Source organism: Glandiceps talaboti, chromosome 20, assembly GCF_964340395.1.
Source record: "Glandiceps talaboti chromosome 20, keGlaTala1.1, whole genome shotgun sequence".
NCBI classification, from domain to species: Eukaryota; Metazoa; Hemichordata; class Enteropneusta; family Spengelidae; genus Glandiceps; species Glandiceps talaboti.
In genome coordinates this window covers 10,804,892-10,826,775 of record NC_135568.1, presented here as the reverse complement: position 1 = coordinate 10,826,775, position 21,884 = coordinate 10,804,892, and the positions used below count along the sequence as shown (strand labels likewise).

At 35.6% G+C, this 21,884-nt stretch overlaps 1 protein-coding gene across 1 annotated transcript in view; it reads right to left on the bottom strand.

The window, feature by feature from the left end:
- The window catches only part of LOC144450797 (uncharacterized), a 25,986-nt gene extending 5,193 nt beyond the window's left edge, over positions 1–20,793 (bottom strand). Inside the window, exon 1 of the mRNA XM_078141522.1 lies at positions 20,487–20,793. Within this exon, the coding sequence (XP_077997648.1) occupies positions 20,487–20,562 (76 nt within the window). The 5' untranslated portion in view covers positions 20,563–20,793. The remainder of the gene's footprint in view (positions 1–20,486) is intronic.
- Positions 20,794–21,884: the final 1,091 nt, after the last annotated feature.

Here is a 21,884-nt window from a genome sequence, read left to right as displayed (position 1 = left end):
CATCACAGTTGAAAATGTCACTTAAAATGATGTTTACGGCGTGTTACGTGTATGTATGTATGTATGTATGTATGTATGTATGTATGTATGTATGTATGTATGTATGTATGTATGTATGTATGTATGTATGTATGTATGTATGTATGTGTGTGTGTGTGTGTGTATGTATGTATGTATGTATGTATGTATGTGTGTGTGTGTGTGTGTGCGTGCATGGATGTATGTATGTATGTATGTACGTATGTATGTATGTATGTATGTATGTATGTATGTATGTATGTATGTATGTATGTATGTATGTATGTATGCATGCATGCATGCATGCATGCATGTATGTATATATGTATGTATGTATGTATGTATGTATGTATGTACGTACGTACGTACGTACGTACGTACGTACGTACGTATGTATATTTGTCACTTCTTGAGTTCTATTGTATATCTCCGTAGAGTCTTAGAGTCATAAATATTAATATAACAGAGTACTGTCAATTCTTGAGTACTAGAGTATATCTTTGTAGCGTCTTAGATAAATCAATGATTGTCTACATAACAGTACTTCAGAATAGTGGTGTACGTTAATACGAAAAAAACCCTGAATATCATGATTAGTTGTATTTTAATATCAAAATAAAGTATTCATTCCTAATCCAAGTACTATACACATGTAACAGTACACATCTATGACCATGTTGTCTCTCTAAGCCAACTAACACATTAAAATAAATCACAAATCTGAAATTCTGTGGGAGAATCTTTCTCTCATTTCAACTCGGTTCAAGATCTCTACCAAGCGAGAAAACACAGGATTTCTTTTGATACACTTCGTTAATATTTGTGGTAGTTCTGGTCAACATAATAATATTTAGCTCTCAAGGTTTTTTTGATATTTAGCGATATTACACCGGTATGTTTTTTAAAATTAAATGGTTAGATAAGACCAACATAATTCAGATATGCCGATTTTCTACAAATGCCAACACATTGAGTGGTCATTGGATGTAGGTTATAAATTCAAACTTAAGTAAATATTCATACCATATTTACACCACTAAATTGCGCCTTGAGCTCCACAAAACATACAAATATATCGCAATAATTATATTGATTTGATATGACTAAAGGCACAAGTGAGTCCACCCTCTATGGTCTCATTCAAGAAATGATCCATTATCTCACTTAAACGTGTTTTCTTATGAACAAGACGAGAGGCGGCATGGGAATGTAGGCTTTAAGTTATTGCTCGTTTGTTTTAGACAATTTGATAACTACCTTGTCAATAAAATAAATGAGTTATAAAAACCGAATTACTCTTACAATGAATGTATATCAAATATTTTATATAATCGTTAATATCTTTATGAGTAGAGTGAATGCCATGGAGATGATAACACGTAATGCAATCAGATTTCCCAGAACGAATATATAGCAATAAAGAGACACGAGAGACAGTATACAACAACTCATACTCGTCGTCAAAACCCTTGAGTTGGCGTATTCGTGATGGTTTGCAATGGAGATGTTCCTCATGGATCACGTGATGAATTGACAGATGGCACTGTCTACGACTGGAATCATTCAACAGACGTTATTTGATGAACGATTATTAGATATTATTTTCCAATATTTCTCTTCTTTCAGCGAAGAAAACTACACTCTATAGAGGCTAACCGTGGCTGTGATTCTCCTTCCACGCCTAGTGAAATGGCTGTAATCTATAGAATATCTAGCTATACCACATACTAACAATGTTTACAATCCATAACGAAGTTGTTGCTAGCAGTTATCAAGTCAAAAGTCTCAGTTAAATAGTCAATTACCAAGTCGTTATGGCAGTTATCAAGTCATTTACCAAGTTGTTAAGACAGTTACCAAATAAGTTACCAAGTCATGAAGCAGTTATAAGGTCGCCGCTGGGTTTTGGCTTGTACTTAGAGTAGCACTATGCAATATAATACTGATAGCAAGCGCACTAATGGGTGTGACCTGGTAAATGAGTTCGAGCATGGTGATATTACTGATGTCATTATATTTATAATATCTATGTAAACTGACAGTAATTAGGTCACGGGAGAACCGTACAGCCATCGAAGCATTAGAGACTGGAAGATGACACATTATATTCTTCTACATCGATGGACACGCCGATGTGTGTGTCCTCCTCATCATTGCGCATTCTCCAGATAACCCACTGAGGTGTTTGGAATAATAACAAACATTACATACATTTGTGGAATACCAACATCCACATTTAGGGGGGGGGGGGGGTGGGTGGCTAGATCTGAATGCATTTTTTTAATGTTATTTCTGTTTCATATGAAAAATGTTCTTCTTATTCTTCTACTAGGAATGTATCTAGTGGAAGGCTAGTAGCCATATGATCTATAAAACCGTAAGATAAAACATCGCCTTGTCTAAATCTCAGAAAATGTACATTAATACAAAAGGTCACTTGGGATTTGGAACAGATTGCCAGCCCACGTGGCATCATCATCAACCGATCTTATGCTTGAAAGTCGTATAATATTAAATCTGTGGGAAAACCAAACTTTGTCTTATGACTATATGGAAAATACTTTTGACATTTCACTTTATGGAGACTGTAGTAAACAGATTAGAGACGCCTAAACGGTTAGAATTAACATTTTGTTCGTATATTAGCTACGATGAAAATCACGAAACTCTAAACAAAATGTCGTCGATCTGGTTAGACAAAAAAGATTACTAACACTGCATTACTAACACTGCTACATTCTATCGTCTGGCTCAATAAAAAATCTTCGCAACATTGCTACATTTTATCGTCTGGCTCAATAAAAAAATCTTAGCAACATTGCTACATTGTGTCGTTTCATTCAACAAGCACTTTATTGACATTGCTACATTTTTATCGTTCGGCTCTACAAATATCAATTGATAAAATGTTTTGTTGTACCAGACGATAAAATGTAGCACTGTTGGTAAAAGTTTTGTTGAGCCAGACGATAAAATGTAGCACTGTTGGTAGGATTTTTGTTGAACCAGACGATAAAATGTAGCACTGTTGGTAAGACTTTTGTTGAGCCAGACGAAAAATGTAGCACTGTTGGTTAGATTTTTGTTGAACCAGACGATAAAATGTGAAGTGTACATGTAAGAACTCTTCAATGATATAGTTTATGAGTATACTAAATTTACATTAGGACTGTAGAGAAATTAATTTCATATCACAAAAACAACTATGTAACGTTATTTTATCCATCAACATGAATGCCACACTAGACGGGTTGCATGTAAGTATTTATACTGACAAAAATGATGTCTGACGTTGGAAGCTGTCGCATTGATATGCCAGTATAATGAGAACTACAGAATGCCACAATTATTTGTTCACCACATGTACTCTGTTCATAATTCCGTATGAGATATGAATTAATAAATTGTCATTCTGTCCACGTAATATTTGTAGTTACCACGACTCGCAACTTCTCAAAATGGCTATCCTGTTTTTGACACGTAGTTGCAAATTAAAAATCGCGTGGTTGATTAGAATACATTGGTAACCGCTTTATCGATCTGTTGATTTCCCAAGTCTATCGTTATTTTCAATTTTCTGACCTCGAAATTCATTGATTTGGTTTGGATGGATTCAATTATAAGGAAATCGTTAAATGTACACCGTATGCTGCCAGAACGTGATCGGAAAATTGAAGATATCGTATATCATTATATTAAGCCTACATTACGAATATGAACACTACATTAAGAAGATGGACCTACATTAAGAACATGAACATTATATTAAGATGGACAGTACATTAGGAAGATGGACACTACATTAAAAAGATGTACACTACATTAAGAAGATGAACGCTACATTAAGAAGATGAACACTATAGTAAGAAGATGAACACTATAGTAAGATGTACACTACATTAAGAAGGTGAACACTACATTAAGAAGATGAACACTATAGTAAGATGTGCACTACATTAAGAAGATGAACGCTACATTAAGAAGATGAACACTATAGAAAGAAGATGAACACTGTAGTAAGATGTATACTTCATTAAGAAGATGAACACTACATTAAGAAGATGAACACTGTAGTAAGAAGATGAACACTACATGGGGAAGATGTACACTACATTAAGATGACGTACATGATATTAAGAAGATGAACACTATATTAAGATAGACATTATATTAGGAAGATGGACACTACATTAAGAAGATGTACACTATATTAGGAAGGTGAACACTATATTAAGGAAATGGACACTACTGTAACGTTAAGTAGATGGGCACTACATTAGGAAGATGGACATTATATTAAGAAGATGATGAACGTATTGAAACACTACGTCATGAAATCCCCTGTTTAATTGTGTGTTTGTTATTGGCTGAAAGATTTACATCTTTCAACTGTGATAGCCTATAGCATCGACATCGTATATAGAAATTAAAGTAAAAACAACGTTATATGATATAATATATGTGCGATTAAATTAAATCTTTGCGAGTGACACTTATTATACGAATGGCAAAGGAGCTAGGTTTATGCACATTTCCATATATTGTATATGAATGGTACAGTATCTAAGGTTATACACATCTCCATTGTACACGAATGGTTCTTGAGCTGCCTTTCTAATGTACACGAATTGTGCACGAACTATTATAGGGCTTTATGAAGTCGATTTTTCTTTCGTTTTATGTAGCTTTAACAACCAAAGCGGATTTGTTCGACAGATACACGGAAATGTGTGATTATTCAAGGCTTCTACACAAACCATGAGATGATTGGAGATGGCTTACTTCTGGAGAAATATTAGAAGTGGAGATATCCAATACCATTTAGGGGATGAGTTGCACAAGTGCGTTTTGTACATTCACGAGTCAGTGAATCCTTGATAGATGAGTGCCGCTCTACTGTAACCTACTCAGAAAATACTCAACCAATTTCATGATATTAGGATCATGTTTTAACAGTATTTGCGAATGTGTGGGGGTGGGGGGTCGGGGTGGGTGAGTATGTATTTAGTGTGTGTGTGTATGTATGTATGTATGTATGTATGTATGTATGTATGTATGTATGTATGTATGTATGTATGTATGTATGTATGTATGTCTTATAATATGAGTGCAAAGTTCAAACCATCCCTTTCACAATATTTGGATCCACTATTTCTCGCGAGACTTTACAATTTTCACGATTTTTCTTCCGAATATATAAGAAGAAGTTTAGGGTCGGCAGTGAAAAACTACGTGGGGTCCGGTAACCGGAACCAAACAATTTTGTAGGCCTCATCATCATATATACACATGGAATGGACGGGTTGGATCGGCGGTGGCGGCGGTGATGATGATGATGATGATGATGATGATGATGATGATGATGATGATAACGACGATGGGGATGATAACCAGGTTTGAAAACTGGAAAAATATAATGATTGAAGTCTTGTCAACTTTAACCCTCCTGAATAGTACAGTGTATGTTTGCTATTAATAGCACCATGTACTAGTTTTTCCTGAGTGATCTAAGGGTAACATCTGGCAGGATTACAAGACGATCTTTCAATGCAGCGAAAATGAACCCATTTCAACGATTGATGCCATTTATTATTCGGACACTTTCTCAAGCCATGTACTATGGAAATGACCTTGAGCCTGATCTATAATTCTGGGTCACTTTGCAACTCATAAAAAAAACTATTTCAAATTCAGTAATAAAAACATTAAAATTTAATTATGCTATTTGTTGCTAGAAAGTGTGTTTACTGCATTTTCTACATCCATGTGAGATGAGATTTGACTGTGCACGGGGTCTATTGCTGTTACTTTTGATGGGGTGATATTTGATACAAATCAAATGAAACTGTCCTCAAACATAGAATAATGTCAGCATGTTTATCTTTTAAAAGTATCTGTTTGCGTACGCATGTCAGAATCTTTTAGCAAAAGGTAAAGAGTATTTTAAGCTTAAGGGTATTGGGTGTGACCATGTGGTGGTTTTAGTGAATTTACTTCATGTATTCGAATTCCTCAATCACTGTCTGCTAGGAGTTGAGTTGTGAGATCTATACGCGATCGAGAACAGTATCTCAAGAACCTAGACGAAGGTAAGGACCTACTTTCATAATAACTCTATCAAGGATTGAAAGGAAAAAACATACTTCAGTCATTTTTTTAAAAGATGTGGAGTGTTTTTTCTTTTTGCTTACAAAGCCTCAATATAACAATCATGTAATTCCATGCTGATGTCGTTAAAAATATCAATGAAAACAGATACATCTGTCATGTTGTTTACAGTTTTCTTGATTTTAACTAGTCAACGCTGTACACACAATGTCAATGTCAAGCGTTTTGTCAAAAGATGATGTTTTAGGGACTCCTGGACTCCTTGAAGGAGTTGATGCAAACAGTTCCATATTCTTTCTTGTCAGATTTGTTCCGAATGCTTCCCGAAGGCCAAGTGTATGGCTATTGCCATAGCTCGAAACTCAAGTAGTCTGCCATGTAAAGTCATTGAAGACTATTTGATGTGAACACACTAAAATTTTTTTTTTAACCGAATGCCTTCCGTAGGACACATGCTTTTCGATTGACTGTAGTTCCTACAACTTAAAACGCATTATCAGATTGCGAAATTTTTGAGTTACCATATATGGTCTATCTCTTAATAGGGAACTGGCAAACCCGCCATGTTGAATGTTGCATCATAGGAAATGTGATAATAAATACTAATCAATTAGTATTGTAAACAATATTGCTATATTGTTTGTAACCACAAATAATCAATTCATAGTTACCCTGACCATTGTGGGAGGTTTATTTTATCAGTAGCTCCAGATTAGGTATTACGATAACCACAAATAATCCCATAGTCCTTTGTGTCTGAGCATGCTCAGTCTGGATTGCAAGTTCCCTATTGGCGAATTTCAATAATTATGCGAATAACTCATAGCTACTGAATTCTTTTCTCGATTTAATCGTAAATTCTGACTTGATGTTTGTTACTTTCAACTTTACAAAATATATAACCCTTGATTAAAGGTGAATATTGTACACATGTTGACTGGCCATGAGGGCGACAACATACGTCTGTTCCTGAGCAAACGAAAGTAGCAAGTTTTTCTTCAGATAATTGCAAAATACTTGAAGTTTCTGGAGAAGGTCCGCAACTCATAACTGCCGTTGAGCGCATGCGCAGTGACGTCACAGGTCAATAATTTTCGAACTATTGCCTCTTCGAGGGAGAGTAGAGCAATAGTTTGAAAACTATTGACCGTCAATACAATAGCAACGATCAAGCATATCTTTTGTTTTTATAGAAGGTATTCAGTCGATATGATACTATATTCAACAGCGTCATAGACTAAGTATAGTATAACATCGCACACAATATGTAGATATGCCTTCAATTTGAACAGATGGTAAAGGCAACAGATGGAAGGTCTCTTAGCTTTTCTTTGCCGCGGGTGATCATTTTTTCCTAATTGCATATATTGCTTCAGAATTTTTCTGGCATTAATAATGATATATGTCCAAAGTTAAGACAGATTATATTAAACGGTCTGTATGGTGCAATGACGCACAGTCATTTTGTTTCTCAACCGTAATAAGATGTCATGAAAATTGAAAAAAAAACACTATGTTTCCGAAAACCCAACCGACCCTAGTTTGAGCCCCCCCCCCCCCCCCGACTCTAAACATTTTTTTGCATGCAACAAGGTAAAATGGTAACAATTTACTTCTATTTCCGTGTACATTTTCATGCCTTTGGCCCATCTGTGGCCACTTTAGAAAATAAATCGTATTCGAGAGAGAAACTAGGCTTTTTTAAGACTATAACAGTACAGTCTGTGTAACATGTTCGTCTACTTAACTTATAATTGTCTTTATTTACTTCGTTTACACCTCATCAAATACGCTTGAAAGTATTGTGACCGACGGGTACCTCAGGGTTGAAAATTATTTTTAAAAATTTGAAGTAAAATAACAAAATTCCGACCTACCCAGTACCCTTTTTTCTGAAGTCATGATATCGGAAACAACATCTTTTTTATTTTGCCTATTTTTTTTACAACACTTCACAAAACATGTTACAAAACATGTCATTGTGTGATGGATCACGTTTATTTCTTTGACATAATTTAATGAGAAATGTTCATCATGCATGTTTTCATTTAATTCGATTTCAGTTGGGTATATTTTGAAGACGTGACTCAATGAATATGAGGTGCTGTGTAGTGTTTGTTGTCTGTCTGTCAATACTTCAGGATGTTTCATCTAATCCGTCGAATACAACAGACATAAGGCAGTCAGAGGGATTGCAAGAAGGTAATACTTCAACTACTTCAGTATTTAGTGTTTACATATGCTCACAACATGGGTTTGTTCGAATTTTACAAGAAATGATATCGTAATGCGAATCATATGATTTCATTATCTCCAGAGATAAAGTGCTGCTTATATATAAAATATATATATATATATGTGTGTGTGTGTGTGTGTGTATGTGTGTGTGCACGCGCGTGTGTGTGTATGTATGTATGTGTGTGTGTGTGTGTGTGTGTGTGTGTGTGTATGTATGTATGTATGTATGTATGTATGTATGTGACGTGTGTGTGTGTGTGTGTGTGTGTGAACACCTGTCTGTCTCTCTAGCTGTCTGTCTATGTACTGGCATGAGTGTACGTGTCTGACTTAGTATCGTCATGGAAGTATAACACTTCCATGGTATCGTCTACTCTCGACAATGTTATTGGTATATATTCTACGTGGTTATAACGAGAATTTATTATATTAGTTTTCGAGCTATATTCGTGCGCACTAACAACTCTAACCTACATATTATTTGGAAAACAATTGAGTTGATTTTCCTTTTAAGTATGTATAGAGAGAGATTTGATAAAACAGGGATTTTAGTAGTACCTGTTGTAATCAATTAGCAAAATTTTGTATTATCATTTCAGAACTTTCTTCGTATCGTGCATTTAAAAAAAAACTATGTACTGTCACGTTAAAAAGTAAAATAAATGTACAAATTTGTACTTAAGTCTGTAAGCGAAGTTCATGCATACTAATTGTGCTAATTTGCATATTCGTTACGGAATACACATACTTGGTCCATGCTATTTCACATTGTTTTTTCAGTAGGAAAACATACTAGAGATGTCTTACATCTAAGAATTTAAAAATAAAAAAAAATACCTATTTGCCATCCATATGGCCACTTTGATGAAATAAAGCTCGCGCATATGTATTTTATAAACACCATGTTCTAACAAATGGTGTTTTCGTATTTTATCATATGATATAATAACCACAATATACTATTCCACCTACACAGACTTTCCGATCATTTTAGTTGGGATTGACAACAATATATACTTTACTAGCTCAAATTCCCAACAGTCTATTGTTGGTCCGATGGATGGTACTGGGTTAATCATTGACGTTGCTGTTCTGACTAGTGGCTATCTTGTTGGTGTGGATACACAGGGAATGTTGAGAACGAGTTCTATAACTGAGATTAATTGGTCATCTCCAATCGAGAATTCATGTTGCATGGATGGCATCGAAGTTATTGCTAACGGTCATATATACGGCAATAATGAAATCAATGGTGTATTCATTCGAAGGGATGTATATTCCGAATGGGAAGGACCAATTCCAGGTAGTAGTGGCGCTGTGAAAATTATAGCCTTATGGAATAACTATGCTTTAATTGGACTGATGCAGTCGCGTCGTGAAATCATGGTGTCAAATGAAGACGCTCCATTTTGGAGAACACATAGATACAATCTGACTAGGAAAATGATGGACTTTACTTACTTTCCTGATAAGTCGGTGATACAAATGCCTGTCAAGGACGGGCTCCCCTTTATTGCCATTTGTCACAAGGAAATTCCAAAACCTAGCTATGGTGTTGGAACTACCAAAGGTAAGTGAACAACAGTCTGCAGTTCCTCTGGTGCATTGCATTTAAAGAATCTAATTTAAATTACATGGCATATTTTTGGGGGCATTTACGCACGGAGATTTAAGTATATATAATTAATAAGATATAAACAATATTTTAGCATTATTGCACACACTCATTTCAATATAAACACGACTCTACTTACAACATATTTGAATAATTCTTATGGTTAGAAACTTTAAAGGGACTAACATTCAATTTTTGTTACCTATACATACAGATTATCCATTGCTTTTTGTCGGGAGCGACTTCAACTTATATTACGGCCAATCTAATGAACTTGCGAAGATCAATGGCCCTATAGAAGACACCAACTTGATAATAGATGTTACAGTACTCGAGAATGGCGATATTGTGGCCTTGGATATTAATAGAGAACTCAGAATTAGTCCCTCTGGTGTACTGAAATGGTCACAAGCAATTGAGAATTCTTGCTGTATGGATGACATTGATAGTTCTCCACGTACACATGATTCAATATACGGGTTAATGACATCGACTGGCCTGTTTATCCGCGAGACTATACATAAGTCTTGGTATGGCCCTTTTGCTGAAAGCAATGGTGTAGTAAAAATGGTTAGATGGATTGATGGAATGACATTTTTAGGATTGATGGAATCACTAAGTGCATTCCGTATCTTATATCCTTTCACCCACTCCTGGAAGGATATTGATATGAACCTAAACGAAAAAATAGCAGACTTCACATATCTTCCCGATGGTACAATGTTTACTACACGATATGAGAACGGAGAATTTCACTTCATTGCCGTATGCCTTTCTTACCATGGATTTCCAAGAAGTGGTTATAATGCATACACTACCAAGAGTAAGTAGAAAAAGATTAAAATGTCCTTTCATTTCTCAAAATAGATAAAAGAAATATTGTTGTTGGAAATGAAAGGTAGGTAAAGGTACACACACTTCACAAACAATTTACCAATTTATAATTATGGGGATATAATGTATGCGATATGGTAGCTCAAATTTCTCGTCCTGATAATACGTGGAGGAACAACAATCGCCAGTTTTACTCTTTGTCCATGTGGAAGTAAATCATTCAGTTTATATCTGGATTTACTTTCATGTAACGTTGCTTACCACACCAAATGTATCGTAAAGGAATGAATGATGAAATATGGGTTTTAAGTATCTTACATATATCTGGTTACTTGTTTCAGTACAACAGTCAACAACCAATGCTCTGAACAGTGATGACCATAGCACTGACAAAGATGACTTTCAAGGGGACACAGGTACTGAATCATATATTTCTCATAATTGCAGAACATTTGATTTAATGACCCCTTTACTTACAACAAACAACAAAAGTTAAATGTTGAACCCTGTTACTGAATTGTGAACTGGATGAAGGATTATGCAAATGATAAACACGTGGCTCCACATTGTTGGTCTTTCCACCGGTGTCTATTATATACATAATGTCGTTTGGTAACCTGAACCTGAACCTGAAAATAGACCCTCTACCAGGCTATGACCTGAAATCAATTGTACGGCCTGAACCACAAAGAATGCCCATAAACTTGTCCTTATTAAGAATACTTGTCTGTGTATTATTAAAGGTAACACAGACGCGAGGATGTTTCTTTCTTTGTCCAAGTTGCTAACCACAAGAAACGAATTTTAAGGTAAGACAAAGTATAACCTTGGAGGATATATAATTCCTCCGACGTATTACTGAATATGAAATGTCTTACACCATGGAAGTACCACTTTCACATATCTGGTTATTTGTTTCTTAGCAAGACAATCATCAACTGAAGATCATCAAGATTCGACTACTAGTAGTGATGATGACTATGGCACTGAAATGGGTGAAATCCAACAGGACACTGATATTGATATTGAGAAGTTGTCAGGTAATCAGGGACAATTTTTAGCACAACTAATCTATAACACATGTATAGACAAGGAAGAAACAGTCAGTGACTATAAGAATCAATTTTGGTATAGGCATGGCAAAGTGTCAATACCCTCAGATCATTATACAAAACAGATATGCAATGTCTACGTGTAAATCGCCGGATTGCGAGGGCAATTATTGCCTTGTTCGACTCCGTTCACGTCACAGTGTCCTACCTCAGACCACTATATATAAGTCTGAGGTCCTACTAACACTATAGTGGTCTGAGTTTCAGCCTATTGTATTGAAGTGTGCTGATCGCCTGCTTTTCGTGCATTTTCGTAGTTGCCGATTTGCGCTCTGGAAATCCTAGGAGAAGTTCGGGACAGATGCCATTAGATAGACGATGTTTCAAGAAATGAGTTGACGCAAACACCACTTTTTTAAGGCAGTTACAGCTGTTTGATCGGAATATTCCCGTTTTTGACACCGATTTAATGAATTTATAATGAGCAATTTCAAAATGATATTTCAGTACAATGGGGAATTGTATCAAAACAATGGCAGTAGAAATCGAATTTCTTGAAGCATGATCTCTCAAGCATTGAATATTGCATATAGGGAGAATGGTTTGATCATTTGCGAATTCGTGTTTGAAGTTAAGATGGTATATATAGTTGGTGATATAGTCATGTTCGAATCTAGGCAGCACTTCGATGATGGTGAACAGCTGAGTTGTGTAATGAAATGATAAATTCGTATGACTCAAGCTGATAGTCATCCGAGAAACAATTTCAATTGTCAGCATCTTCGAAATCAAACAATTACAAGCATGATATTTCGGTAGCAGACATTGTTTACACCTAAAACGCCTGAACTTTGACCGTATCTGACGTCATATCCTGCGGCAACTGGGAAAACCTCTTTTCACCCGGGTGTGCACAACCATGGCTTCATACCGACGATGACGGTGTTTAATATATTCACGTGCTAATCCCAACTTCAAAAAGAGGCAATCTTATGTACAATTTCAGACAACTATGAGGTAAAATGTAAATGGCTGCATTGCATATCTGTTTTCTATAGTGGTTCGGAATGGTAATGACAAATGCATGAATCACGTGCACACAAAGCTATGGTCAGCGGTACATCTTGAAGCGTAGAAGGCATACAGTGAGACATAAGGCTTAATAAAAAATATTGTGTGGGTCCGATTACGCTAATTTAGGGTAGGTAATTTTTTTTAATATAAATTTTTTCATATGCGAGTGTCTAGTTCAGGTAGTTATGTTTTCCGTTGTTTTTATATGGTCTCTATGTTATTGGTTTCTTCTCATGTGATGTACAACCATTACAAATTGGAAGAACAATTTATGTTTTCTTTTGAAGTTGATGTCAGTTTCCGCATCCACTATTTTTCGCGAGACTTCTAAATTTTCGCGATTTCATTATTTCTTTTCTCGAATATGTAACATAAGTTTAGGGTTGGCAATGAAAAATTAGGTGGAATCGGGTAACTGGGACTAAGCAATTCTTTTTACTGAGGCCTAATCAAAAGTAGAAGGCATATGTGCAATCACCTCTACAAATGATAAACAGGGTTTGGAAATGGTGACAATATGGAAACTGCCACTTACAGAAACCCAGGGTTACACATCATTTATTTGTCCGTCTGACAGTTTGGCGATGATATCTAACTTAACATTACCCATGCTTTGCATTCGCAGATGTTCCCCATTTGGTTTTACGGGTTGTAATACCAGCCATTGCTTTCGTGGCAGGTTTTGTCTTTATAAGTCTATTCAAATTGTTGAGACAACGGTACAGGGAAAGGCAACCTACCCTAGCCAACATTGGAAGTGATCCTGAACCAACTAGAACACTTTAAATAAAAAGCAAAAGTGTTTGCTGAACTGAGTTTCTAATAAGCCCAATCTTGAAAACAGAGTAATATATATTAATCACAATTCGTCGCAAAATATCATTGATAGATATGTATTTTATCATTTTATAATGCACTTGCATCATTTTGTAAGCAGCACGATCTAACATAACAACGCATAGTCGTAAACTTAATTGAGTATTGTGTTGTACAAATGTTGGGTTTAATATATTGTTCAAAACTAATTGTGCTGTAAACACCCATTTTAAGTTGATTGTCCCTATAGTCATTGTTGAACTCGTTATTATGAAACGAAACTGTATGAAAGTGCATTTGATGCTGTTACTTTGACTTCACATATACTAGCTTACATCTATATTTCCTGGTGTATTGGAAAAAAAATTCCAAGTAGACACATGTCATTAGCCCTCTCACAGAAAATTATACACACATTTAATATACAGTATTGGTGATTAATGTATCATGTATTGGGAGACATGTAATATTTTTTAATCTATAAGTTCATTAAAGTTGTTTATTCACACACGTAGTGTTGCGTGACGTAAGTTTACAGAAAACACACATACGTATACATACATACATACGTATACATACATACATACATACACACATGCATACATACACACACACCTACATACATACATACATACATACATACATACACACATGCATACATACACACATACATACATACATACATACATACATACATACATACATACGTATTTACATACATACATACATACATACATACATACATACATACATACACATACATGCATGCATGCATGCATGCATGTATACATACATACATACATACAAACAAACAAACAAACAAACAAACAAACAAACAGATATAAATAAATAAATAAATACAGAAGGGGGAAATCAATAGGAACTTGCAATCCAGACTGAGCATGCTCAGACACAAAGGACTATGGGATTATCTGTGGTTATCGTAATACCTAATCTGGCGCTACTGATAAAATTAACCTCCCACAATGGTCAGGGTAACTATGAAATTATTATTCGTGGTTACAAACAATGTAAAAATATTGTTCACAATACTATTTGATTAGCATTTATTATCACATTTCCCATGATGCAACATTCAACATGGTGGGTTTGCAAGTTCCCTATTGGAAATGATTCATTGTCCTGTCAGTTGTTATCCACTGTAACATCAACAAACACCATATGGCGTTTATACATAGTACATGTTATTTGCATTGTAGCAGACTGAACCCCCTGCTTCAATCGCTATACACTATACACTATACACTATACACTATACCATACATAATGTATAACTTCTATAAATTACATAAAGATAAATGTAATCAATTACTGACCCTTAATTTCTAGTATCTTACAATAATAAATTGCTGTTTTAATAATAACTTGACAGTTATTCAGAAATTAAAAATATTTTTGAAATGTTTCATTCATATTTTATGGTTTTAATAAACAGAGTGGTGTGCTGGTATTTTAGATATGCCAACCTGTCGATAATTTATTACACGATTAATGTCATAATTCTTAGTATTGAAATAACCATAAACACTATTGAAAGTCGTAGTTTTGCATAATTTATGTACTTGATTACAACTTTACTCTTCTTTGTGGTCTGGGGACCAATTTCCCTGGGGAAATCTGGGGTTCACTGTCTTGTTTTAAAGGAAATTGATTTTATTTTCTCACATGGTTAGTACCGTATTAGTATGCGGCAGCCATATTGGATTCTAAAATGGCAGATTTTGAACTATATTTAAAAAGAAATTGAACGTTGATTTCTGATGTTTTACTAGATTGTCACTGAGCATGGGTTTGACATTTCTTGAACAAAGTAACGGAAAATTATAAAGATTTTAATCTCCTAGGCGCATTCTTATCTGGCTTAGCATTTTTAGAGGTCGGAAGAGGTTGTGACGTCATTCTGTCATATCAGAGACACAAAGAATAGCACTACCAGTCAAATGATGAAATAGTCAGTGCAGACTAAACAGACAGTCTGGGTGAATGATTGATTGCGTGTATGTGTTTTCAGAGTAGTCCATCAAGCCTGTCGCATCCCTTGATGTGGTCTATATTGCTGTAATGGATTGCATATGTCTGACTCCAAAATGCTTTAAGCATTTATGACGAAAAACTTCTGTGTCGAACTGCGAAATGCTATGCGTATAGGGCGACGTTAACAGCGTAAAAGAGTGGCTGACTTTCTTTGCATTACATGGATAGGTAGAAAATATGATTAATCAGACAATAATAAACAACAAATAATTTTCTTCAATTTTCAGCGTCATTCTCATTTCTTTATTGTTGTCAGTTGATTGTTGTCACAAATGGGTAGTTTTTAATATAGATACACAGATATATCAACTTTTATTTTTATACTTCAAATCGTATTATAATTCTGCTGCATTGAGTGAAAGGCAATTTTTCTTATTTTGGGAAGACATCGAAGCGCTTGCTGTGTTCAATCAGCCTCGTTCTGACATAGCAGGTTTTCTCTCCAGACAGGCTTCGATATATTTACTCTCCCGTGCATGTAGATTCCTGTAATGTTGACACGTACAAAATGTGTCCATGTATTAATCATATGACAGCAGTGTAATTAGTTTAGGGAAAATACCTCAGATGTTACCTATGATTTATTTCCAGTTATGTAAACAATTTGAGATGAATGCTAAATTAAAATGTGGAACCAATCTGGAAAGTGAACGTCTGGCCTGACACTTGAAAATATCCGAAGTAAAACTAGAAAACGAACCCAATCGACTTGAACTTAATAAAATGACACAGTCTGTTATTGAGCACACATGTTTGGCTGAAATGAAAGGAACACAGACCGAGTTGACAGGCTTCATACGGGTATTTTTCTGCATATTACAGATGCCCATAGTAGTCCAGTCATTTTATGCCAAAAAACAAGGTATTAGCATACTTAACCATCGCTGAGGTATTATCAGAACTCAAACCTGGTACATGTATGCAACCCTGACACACAATCGATGACGTAATTTACTGTACGCATACTAAAATATCAAGGCAACCCATGAACAGTGAACTGTGACAACAACACTGGACGAAAATTTCCATTCCACGGTTGACATACGTCGACATTTACATTTCACTACAATAGTTTAATCAATATTTCATGTACATATTTTCACTCGAGTAAAAAAAGCTTATGAATTTGCATACACACAATACATGACATATCCAAGTCAGTGACTACCTTCAAATGGCAATGCTACGAGTTGTTAATTAACTGTTGGTGACAGTGGTACTTCTTACGATTTTATGCTGCCTATCACGTGTTTTGAAAATTTCGATGTCATATACAATGATTCTTTGTTTGACATTCTCGCCAACCAGAATATAATTTTTCAACTGACGCAACTAAAATTTATACCTCTGCGCGGGGTTGTCTGTCAAGTGCTGCCGTAAAAATGAACTTTACGATGATGCGTTAGGAGCGATTACCTTCCTGCATTCTATAGGTCTGTATACTACGAACATATCAGTTGTGATGGTTTCAAAATCACTGAATTGAAAGATACTAAAACATTGAGATTTTCAGTCTCCTTATGGTTTCTATATCATGTTTATAAAATAGATATACCCGTTCCAATGGTAATTTGCAATCTCATGCCATGTCGAATTTATATCATCATTATGAAACATAATTATATTTATGTTCTTACATATTCGTCATGTCATGTGATTGAGTGTAATGGACATTACCTTTGAATGTCAATTTCCATGTCACGTGATTGTTTTAAATACTTGTTTGCGGGTGGTCAGTGATATTAATCTGATTAAATTTTCAAAAAATTGAAAACAAACCCTGATGTTAACTAAATGAAGGAATTGATTGATTGATCGATTGATCGATGTTGGCTCATATTATGAAACATAATTTCATATTCTCCGCGAAATTCCAATTCATTATAAAGTCAATTTTTATATCATTATATAAAATAGATATATTCCCCGTGAAACTCCAATTCCATTTTAACATCATTTTATGAAATAGACATCACTCAGACACCCTGCTGTGAATTTTCAATTTTGAGAACACAAAGACCGGGTTGCGTGTTACTGTGTACAATAGCACATATGATAGTGATTGATGTACAGTGTATTCTTGGTGTTCATTCGTAGCTGAATGGACCTGGCTCAATTCTTCTACTGGTACTACCTTATCCCATTACATTATATAGAGGAATCGATAGCACTTCGGTAATGCAAGAGATATGTGCGATGAAACATAATCGTTACAATGAAGATATATTAACAAGACAGTCTCATCTCTCTCTCTCTCTCTCTCTCTCTCTCTCTCTCTCTCTCTCTCTCTCTCTCTCTCTCTCTCTCTCTCTCTCTCTCTAACGATTCTATCTCTTTTGAGCTACAAATCAATTATATGAAACAAGGTACTCAAAAAATGAAAAAAATGTATTATATGTAAACCTCGAATATTTTTGAAATTGGATAGAAATATATCTATGTAACTTCTATTTTCGATTTTTCGTCTGTTTTGTGGGTTTTCCTTTTCGTCTATATGTCCACGTATCTCATACTGTATTGAGTTATACTGCGTACAGTTTTATCATTTTTGTATTATTGCTGAGATGCTTGAAGGCCTCAATGGAAAGAAGCATTTCACTTATTTTAGTATTGTCACACTTATTTAAGCTACCCAGAATAAATATATCTTACTAATAGTACAAACAGTTCATATGAACTGATCAAATTATCGAAAATTGAGGACACTTTACTAATAGCACCGATATACGATATATTTGATGTCTGTATGGTGGCATGGCATATTAGTTCGTTTCATTCAGACAAAATGTAATATTAGTATAGGTTACAGCAATTGCAAGATATGTGTTGTGAGTAACGGTTATCTCTGTGCGATCACACTCCGATTTATGGGTGCAATCAACGATGATACAATAAAAGATCAGTTGGGGCAGCGAATGCAGGTCAGAGCCATTTTCCAAAGTTTTGCGGCTTTCACTGAGTTAAGTGTAGCTCTATCTGACATATTTGACTCGATAATCACATGGAAACACATTTCTTCAATTTTAGTAGTTTCGTAAAATATGCAATTTGGACTAAAAGGTATCAATCATGCTTGTTTAAGTTAAACACAAATCAATGACGTAATCAAATGTATGCGCAAGTCGATGACGTAACTTAACTTACACTCAAATCGATCTTATTATGTAGACATTTTACCTACAGACAGATCGACGGCAGTGACGTCATCAAACGTGTCATACTTCTAGTTGAAATGCCAGTTGAAAGTTTTGTCAATATTGAAAAACGCTTAACTGTGTTTTAGTGAGTTTAAGTAATGCAAATAGTTTGGAACAAGCACTGCAAAGTACTGGCCTACATCCTTTGAATATAAATGTATTTCTCTACTACTATCGCTAGGTTGCATCGAAAACAAACGCATGGAATATTGTTCGTTGAGTAAATATGTACACGCTTGAATAGTAAAACGCGGAACGCGACAAGACACAATAAATCGTATCGATACCAATTTGATAACATGGAAACCCCCTCCGGATAATGGTATAATCCAATTGCCATGAGCTGAAATTGATTACTGGAGAGTCAGCGTGTCAGGTGAAAGGTGCATTGTATGGATCCAGCATCAAACGAAGGCGACTGCGAGACACAGGCAGTTACATAGCAATGATACCTAAGCTTGTTAAGGGATGCCGAACGTACACTATAAAGTATAAATGTGAAAGCTCTCTCATTTAATGGCACGAAGATACTTTTCATATGATTATATTTCAAGAATACGGAGGAAACAGCTTCTGTGTACGTCTACGCTATCATTAAACTTTCACAACTTGACAATTAAATGTAGAAACAGCCTCCTTTTAGCTGTACAGTGTTAAGCGCAATACTAATATTGACATAACAAATTTGCCATTTCTACAAGGTCTGCAATGTTGAATACTTGTTTCACTCAAGATGTGACGACGTTCAATATTTACATAAGAGTAGTGGAAAGGTGATATTGTTTAACCATAACGATGTTAATGATGCGACAGGACTTATCATTCTTCCCGGGTCAAAGTTCACATTACCAAATTGTTGAAAAGATGGATAAATGTACGTGAGGTGGTGGTGGTGGGGTGGGTATTCAGTTTGCCTTCGTCAGTTGTCATCGACTGATGTCGCCTCCAGGCAAACCTGAATGAATGTGATCGGCGAATCTATTACTAGTAAAGAAGGAAACAGATGTATGTTGGAAGAGGGGTGGGGTGGGGGTTCAGTTTGCTTTGCCGACGACCGATATTGACTGAAATCGCCTCCGGGCACAACTGAATGAATACATGACCGGCAAAAGAGCGAATCTGTACCGAGAATCTAGTCCTAGGAAAACGGAAATTGACACACAAGTATATCATTACGAATTGATATCAACTTGAGAACACGAACTAACAGGTTATTTTTTTGAGATATAATTCTTATAATCCGGTAATTGTTAATACAGACAGACACCTCCAGATCAAATAGTGTATTTCATTTGCAGATGTGCCAAATTCTTTACTGACGATGTCACAAACTAGGAAATGAAAAGTGAGATGACAATGTTGACAATACATAGATGTATAGCATGCAAATATTACGTTAGCAGTAGTAGTAGTAAAGGAACTAGTGACAGAATCATATTTTAGAACTGGTCTAACTCTGGCAACATTGCATGGTCTTACCTGGCATGACGAGAGATAGCATATATACAATGGCACAGACTAGCGTGTAACCCCAGATGACAATCCAAGACGCCATTCCGATGAACACACAGACCAATGCCGCGCCGTGGCGTTGAGTTGTACGGTGGTTTGGATACTAGTAGCTAGTACTTTGGTATGGCTACTACCCGACACGTCGGCTCCAGGTAAGCTGTCTGATTAGTACCAAGGAAATCCTATCTACTGGCAGGTGATACGGCTGATTACAATCATTGTCGGGTAGTTTGTTAAGCAGACTACAGAACAACGACAATAACGCGCCACATCAGCTGCAGATGGAATATGACGAATTAGTAATTGGTCCTATGCCTATTCAATATGGATACGTGAGCACGCCCGCACACGGGTAGATTTTCAATGCACACACAGTTCAAGTATTCAATCCAAGCAATAACAGAAATACATGTATCCATAGATTGTAAAATTTTCCAAGGTCTATAGGAACCACAGGGACAAGTAATCGTGCCTGTCTAAATCGCTGATAATTGCCACACTAACGAGCAAGTCACGCCTCTGTCTCATTCTAATGTCTTGGAGTTTCGAAGAGCATATATCCAGCTGGTGTTCAATTGTTGTTTTAGTTTGTAGAAATTGTAGAAATATCACACAAAATTGTAGTCTGCAAGATACACCATATCATCTTATACATACTCAATCACTGGTCTACTCTTTCGGTGCGTGTTGGCTAATTAAAACTGGACAGGACGAAATGTGGTTTCTTATAGACTCCAATTTTCTGTGACATTTTCACTTGCTACCCACTTCTTATCCGACAACTTACATGAATAAACACAGCAATTTGAGGACTCCTGAAACAAAAATCACGATTTTGCCATTCTAGTTAATTCGTATTCGTAAGGTGTGATATAAATCCACTAATACAGGCAAGTCTAAGTGTCTAAATGATCATTTTCCATTAGTTTGACTGTTATCTTAAAACAAGAACGCACAACATATTTGCCATGCTCGATTATGCAAGCTCTTTGCGTGTCTTTGTATGATTAACATCTTTCCGTACAGCTCTTTCACGTCGCAGTGATAGAATAAAATGTACAATCAAACACTTTATCGAAAAGTACACAGATATGAGAAAAAGAAAAAAAAAAGAAAATCGATTAATCTAAATAATACAAAAGAGTTTTTAACCATTTTTATCCTTTCAGACTGTTTCTTCTCCTAGATATAATGATTTTATCTGTAAATTGGACAGGAGGCAAGATATTGGCTTTTTAACAACTGTACAAATTTGGGTTGACAGTCACCTAGTTTAGACACACACACACACACACACACACACACACACACATATGTATATATATATCAACTCAGTATATGTAAGGCCAAGAGAATAGCATTGAC